Source organism: Carex rostrata, chromosome 18, assembly GCF_964058835.1.
Source record: "Carex rostrata chromosome 18, lpCarRost1.2, whole genome shotgun sequence".
Taxonomy (NCBI): Eukaryota; Viridiplantae; Streptophyta; class Magnoliopsida; order Poales; family Cyperaceae; genus Carex; species Carex rostrata.
Window position 1 is genome coordinate 4471492 of NC_135935.1, and position 7238 is coordinate 4478729.

Here is a 7238-nt window from a genome sequence, read left to right on the forward strand (position 1 = left end):
AAAATAAGCTTCACTCAAATGCTGAAAATATCATGTTGCTAGGAGGACTAGAGGAGGAGGATAAGAGCGGCAAATAATTTTAAAGAAAGGAACTCTAAAGAAGCAAAATTTAATATCAACACTCAAGACTAGGTTGTGTTGCCGTTGTTTATACGGGAATCGTGCATTGTGGTGTTACTTATTCACACTAGGTGCTTCATGTTGCGGCTACGCCGCAACCATTATGTTGTTGCTGTGCGTGTATGTCAGTTTGATGTTGCTGGTGTTGTCAATGTAGGAGGACAGATATGTAGGTTGGAAGTAGTGGCCGAACTTGCAGATAGCAGTTATCGAACCTTAAATTGTAGTAGTAATTAATCTATAAAGTTACAATTGATAGAATTGACAATCATAGTAGTAAAATCAGAGTAGTTAATTTGTAAATCAAGTAGAAGCCTGTCAAGTAAAAATTGGTAAATCATATTTAAAGAGATGTAAAATAAAACAAATAGTTACATCAAAGATGTCTCTGTAATCTCGGTAGTCAGTGCCCATAATTTAAAAAATAAGAGTAGTTACATCCAAGATGTAGCAGCACATCAGGAACTGCAAGTTAGCTACTGGAATTTGGAACAAATTTAGTGAGAATCAAAATAATGGTGGGAGAGGGAGAAGAATAAAGTTACTAAAATTGGTAAATTTTCACTCATGTTTTCATGTCCTAATTACATAATGTGGTGAGTTTATACTAGCACCGAAATACTCCTACGAATTATATTTTTATATCTCTCACCTAATTTCCGAATTACAATAAACATCATTAAAATTCTAGGTTGTTTAAAAAGTAAATTAATTTAAGCGATGTGTAGCCAAGGCTCAAAGTAGAATCCACATGACAATAGTACAGCCGTACAGGTATGAAAGAAGAACAAAAGCATAGATAACAAACGTGTTAGCTGCATAAGACATAATTAAAGAAGAAGCCATCTGTTTTTCTCTTGCTTTCAGATTTGAGAGCATTTCCTGCCTCTTGTGCATCTCTTTATCCAATCTATTAGATTAAAACCATTTGTAAATTAAGTGAAAATTTTCTATGGTATGACCCAAAAGTATTGTAGCCCATAATTTGGTATGATAAATAACCTATAGTCAATATCTTAATATATATCTGGTCTGCCTGAAATAATACCGTGCCTTGGTCTGTACCATATATGTTTTACACCAGTAACTTGTTGGATCTAATTTGAACTTCTTTTTTCCCTTTTGGGCTCCTCTCTTCTTGCTGGGGTCATTTAGCTAAAATGCAGTGCCTAAATTTGTATGCAAAGTTCTAAATTTCCATTACAATTACAGGAACTCTTATTTTGTACTGTTACTGTTAGTCTGGTATAATCAAACACAGAGAATGCAAACATAGTACATGGATTTCCTTGGTAGACTGGAAAGATTCACTTCCAGTTTTGCAAGTCGAGTGCCAAGAATGATTATTCCTCTGCGTAAGCCTGACAAATATCTCTTTTTCTCTGGGCTAGATGGTGGAAGGGACCCATGCTCTGACAGCATCTTGCTGAACTCATTTGCAAGCCTACTGGCCTGTCCATACTTTTTCAGCCATAGTTCTGTAGGATTTGCCATTTCTGAAAATAATAAATAAAGTAAATAAGAACATAATAATCCTAAAGAAAACACAAATATTTCTGCAAAACATTATACAAAGCTGATAACCTATTCCAAAAGGGAGGAATAGTTAAGACTTGGTTGGGTCTTAATTCCAAAGATGAAGGTAGTTATATTGTCGGGTACGAGTGTTGTTTGTGACAGAAGGCAAAGCTTGATATGTTCTTCTGCTACAGATCAGTTTCCTTTTAGCTGTCTCATACCTTATACTTTAATTCAGACTGTTTTTCATTGTGCGTTTGCCCATCTCCAGCTATTAAGCCAATAAAATCAGATATTGCAAGGAAGAGGAGTGATATGGTAGGGATATATGCTGGATGTCACACACAAATACAACGTCAAATGAAAATCATATGTAATATTTTAATTCATCATTCAAACAAAAATGTTACATTATTAGATATACTATTTTGATTCATTGTTCAAACAAAAAATGATATGTAAGAAAGATATAACTACAGGGGAAAATTTATATTTATATCCTACAAAACTTACCTTCGTAACAGTCGGCAAACAGCACCGGCAAATCGCAATGGAGATTTATGCCCAAATGCAATGGAGGCTGCACTTCTAATTATGCATAAGCTGTTGTGTAATTTCCTTCTTTAGTAATCTACAATGGAGAGTAATGCAAGAGTTGATAATTTAAAACAAATTGCAAAATATGGAAGATTTGAAATTCATTCTCATGTTCAGAATTTTGTCTTTTATGTAAGCAGTGTTTAGTGGCTATGGTAGCAGTGTTCACAGTGAGTATCATGTTGGTAAGCTGTATTATTAATTCAATGTATGAGGAAAAATTGAGAGATATGAGGAGAAATTTAAAATGTAAGGGGCTGATTCCAGTGCTTGCAACATACAGATTGTTACAATACTAATGTAGTTATTAAAGTTAAGCTATGGTACTTTGAAAGAGTTAAGGGCTAATGTAAATTTTATGTGCATGCAAAAACGATGAGGAACGTTTCTGTGGTGCCTAACAGTGATGTGCTGTAGAAAATTACTATTGTTAGTATAGAACAGTAACAGCAACCAGAGAACAATTATTGAGGTAATCAGGAGAGGGCAGTATTTCTGAATGAGATAGCTATTGTACTGTCAGTATATTAAAGTACAAGTAATTCAGCAACATGTGTCGTAAGATTGCAGTAAGTACAATATTTATGAGAATTGAGATAGTGAATATTAAGATAATGGTTAGGTTTATTTTAGAATTTGAAGCTGTGGTAAGAAAAAAAAATTATTAGCTTAGTCAATGCAGCAAACAAAAACATGGAGCCTTTCATACAATGTTACAAAAAAATTATTAGGTTAGTCAATGCAGCTAATGGTTAGGTTTATTTTAGCTACCTTAATTTGAAGTACAGACAGGTAATTTGGACTAATTGTTCCTAGTGAAACAATAATAGGAAAATACTTAGTGAAACATGTCTTCTATTAACATTGCTCGAAATAAGGAGTTTCAATTTGAAGCACGCAATAATAGTGAGTAAGGGAAATTAGGGATTCTATCTGAGCAATAATTTACCTTGATAAGAGTGGATGAGATGATCTTTTCGGTTTGACACCTGCTCTTGTTTTTCACTGATCTGGAGTTCCTTGACTGTATACTTCCACCTACGAAACGTAAACCCTAGGAGAATTGTGACAATAATTCTTGCAAGCAGCTGCTAAACTTTTCTGTATGTTTATTTTTAATTTTCTCAATTTTGAGTGTTTTTGTAAAGCTGGCAGTAGAAAAACGAATGTAATTTTGGAAGCGACTAGTGAACATTTATGTAGGGTTACTCCTAATTTCCTCAATTTGGAGTATTTTAGTAAGAATGGCAGTACGGACAGCTACAAATAAGAGATATCGAGATCAGTACCTCCGCCTGGCGTTGCGTCACTTGTGAAGAGGGTGGAGACAGAGCAGGAGAAAGGGAAGAATGATGAGCAGTGACAGAGGTGAGGCCGATGTTAGCGATGAATGACTGAAGAAGGGAGGTGAATGTGCGGCAGGAGGAAATGAAAGGAATAGGCATGGCGGTGCAGAAGGAGGTAAGCGGTACCCAAAATTTGCCACAAATTAGGAAATCAGAAAGATTTTATAAGGAATTGTGGAGGATAAGAAAAAATGAGGAACTAAGACATTCTTCCCAATCTAGTGAAGCGGCGACCACGGAGAATGAAAGGCGCCAATTTAGTTTATGCTCAGCATAGGTTAGTGTAGGAGGAGAAAGGGAAGAACTAAAAGACGAGGCAAGCGATACCCAAATAGAAGGGGCACGCGGCGTCGAGCTGAGAGCCACGCGGCAAAGAGGGAAGGGAGAGAGCAAAGGTCGGAAATGGACGGCGTGATGGAGATTGAGCTGCGTAAAAAAGTGGGAAACTTTTCTTGGTGATGTCACGTGACATCAGCGTAGTAAATGTAGATCACAGGATGAGAATCGGAAGGCATTGAATGGGAGTGTCACTGTTCATAGCTACATTAACACCCCATTATCCTTTTATGAGTTATAATTACATCTTGACATATTTGGAAAATTTCCAAACAAAATATCTCATCGAAAATTATTAACAAAATATTCATATCGGACATCATATTTCTCTCCAGCTTTCCCCCTACCATCTTTTTCCTTTTTTGTAATAGTGGAAGAGGCCCCCGGATTTATATTTTATAAATTATGGGGTTGTTCGGTAACAAAGAATTAAGAATGAAGAATTAAGAGCTTAAGAAGCGCTAATGAACCGATGTTCGGTTATCTTAATCTGTAGTTGAAAGCTAAGGAAGCTAAAGGAAGGGGTAGAGGTGCCTTAAGGTCTAGATAGAGAATTAAGATTCGGACAAAAGGAGGCTAAATGAGATGTTCTTAATCCGCACTAAAGAATCAGTGTTCGGCAAGATTAAGCGACTAAGAAAGCTAAAGGAAGCGGATTAAGCAGTTAAGGAGGCTTAATCCCTTGTTGCCGAACGGCCCCTATATTATTGTTCTACAAAAACAATACCAAACAACTAGTGCCAATGTTCATGTATTACTCCGAAATTTTTATTTTTACTATTAAAAAAAACAAATAAAAACAATTATGATTTAATCATAATTCTATTTTTAACACGACCACAATCTTAAATGGTAGATAATAACTTTTTTCTAATCAAAACCGCTATAGCAAAATTTATACAATAAAATATCGAAGCCGCTGCAGACAACAACTATTAAATAATTTGGCTTTGTACAATAATGCATGTGATGATTAACTTTGATTGGTCACAGTAAAAAAAAAGTTGTTATCTGCTATTTAAGATTGCAGATATTTAATTCGTGTCTGTCTACATATTAAAAGTTTCCTCTAACCTATATGTTAACCATAACAGTAAGGAGTTAGTTACAACAACAATTAGTTAGTTAGTTAAGACAATTGATAGTTGTAACCAATAGTTAGTTAGTAGCTTATTGTTGTATGATTGTAGCCTATATAAGGCGATGTATTCAGTAATCAAAATAAAAGAAATGAAAATCAATTCAATTTATTTCTCCTATATATTCTCTACTTTACCAGTATCTTAGATTTCATGGTATCAGAGCCTAATGTCGACTGATCCAAACCCAAATCCCTCCAATGGCTCTTTTATTGTATCTACCCCTTTCCATAACAAACAAGAAATCCCAATTGTGATGCTAAACTTACCTATCTCAACCAAATTAGATCGTGATAACTATCTGTCTTTGTATTATCAGATTGCGCCTCTTCTACACGGGTATGGTCTATACCGGTTTCTTGAGTATGAAGCCCCACGTCAACTACCGTCATAATAGTCGACACGCTTCAAATCAACCCTGAGTACTTGTCGTGGTACATACATGATCAAATGCTTCTTAGATGACTGCGATCTTAACTGACTCACGAAATTCTAGCACAAGCTGTCTCCTCTAAGACTTTCGCCGATCTGTGGCTCACCATTCAGAAGTTGTGCCAGGCTTTTTGAACTTTACCAGAGATTCTAGTACGCTGTCAATGGCAGTTCTTCCTGTATGGAGTTCGTTCTTGTATGGAGTTCATTCAAAAGCTTTGATTTGTGGCGGACGAGCTTGTTTTCATTGGCGAATCGATATCCGACGATGATTTTTAGCGATACATTCTTCAAGGACTTAGCTCTGAGTATGATCCATTTGTGATCAGAGTTCACACTTCTCCTTCTCGTTCAACTACTGATCTCGTGGCTCTCATCTTCAACGATGAAGCTATCTTGAATTCAACTGGGTTCAGCCACCTCCCTCCTTTTTATTCAACTAGCCCCAATAACCAGATAAATTCCAAGAACACTTACAAGCCGCGTGGGCCAGGGCCTTCTCCCCAAGCTCCTAACAAATCCCCTATTTTCTCCCAGACTCCACATCCTAGAAACCCTGGCTCTACCTTAGTTTAGCCTCTAGGCTCGAATCAACAGTCCTACAGACCACCAACTTCTCAGATCTCCAGGCCTTTCAACCCAAATTACAACACCACGTGTCAGATTTGCTATAATCGGGGTCATGCGGCTAAGGACTACTGATATCAGTATGATGCCGATCCTGATCCAGTTCTGTAAGCTTACGTGGCACAATCTTAATCGGTGAATCTAACAAGCGAGTGATACTTGGACTTGGGTGCAACACATCATGTCAATCCTGATCTCAACAACCTCTCGTCTTTCTTGTCATATGAGGGACTTGATACACTTCAAATTGGTGATGGTTTCGGTATGCTTATTGCTAATATTGTATCTTCACAATTTGTCTTCTCCTTTTATTCTATTGTGTTGCGTAATGTGTTACATGTCCCATCTTTTACAAATAATTTGTTGAGCATTTCCAACCTTTTGCAAGATAATGCCATTCTAATTGAAATTTGCAATTCCTTTTGTGTGCTCAAGGACCGCCACACATTGACCCTAATTTTTCATGCCAAGCTACATAATGGCCTTTACTTGCTTTCCTCTTCCCTTCTCCCTCAAGTTTACTTTGGAGCATGAATGTTAGCCGATTGTTTGCATGCAAGGCTTCGCCATCCCTCATCCTTTGTCACTCTTCAAGTGCTACAAGATTTTAGTTTACCTTGTTCTTCTAATAAATTGACCTTATGCCATAATTGTTTGTTGGCAAAGGCTCACAAATTACCTTTTTTCTTCTAGCTCATCTCATACCACTAAGCCTCTTGAACTTGTTTATTCGAACCTTTGGGGTCTAGCTCCTATTTCTTCACATAATGGATTTCACTATTTTGTGTGTTCATTGATGATTTCACCGAATTTTGTTGGATTTATTTTCTTCACTCAAAAGATGAGTTTGTTCGAATTTTTACACTCTTTAAGGCACAAACCGAGAACTTGCTAAATACCACTATTAAAACCCTTCGTACCAATGGCGGTACAAAATACAAACCCCTTTCTCATCTCTTTTTCACTCTTATACACCAAGTTACTTGCCCTTAGACCCCTCAACAAGATGGGGATGTCGAACGAAAATATCGTCACATCATCGAGTTTTCTCTTGCCACAATGACCTATGCCTCAATTCCTACACAATTTTGGGATGATATCTTCGCTAGCATCGTTTATTTAA

General features: G+C 36.7%; 1 protein-coding gene across 2 annotated transcripts; it reads right to left on the reverse strand.

Annotated features, from left to right (window-relative positions):
* Positions 1–540: 540 nt before the first annotated feature.
* Positions 541–3912, reverse strand: LOC144569607 (syntaxin-51-like). 2 transcript variants are annotated; one of them, XM_078320054.1, is made up of 5 exons: positions 3525–3912; positions 3185–3273; positions 2152–2269; positions 1400–1616; positions 541–1030 (listed from the first exon to the last, which is right to left on the reverse strand). In XM_078320054.1, exons 4-5 carry the CDS (start codon positions 1612–1614, stop codon positions 856–858), a joined length of 390 nt encoding a protein of 129 aa, XP_078176180.1. In that variant the 5' UTR covers positions 1615–1616; positions 2152–2269; positions 3185–3273; positions 3525–3912; the 3' UTR covers positions 541–855. The 2 variants fall into 2 exon arrangements, with proteins under 2 accessions (XP_078176180.1, XP_078176181.1); XM_078320055.1 differs by having other exon boundaries at positions 3185–3289.
* Positions 3913–7238: the final 3326 nt, after the last annotated feature.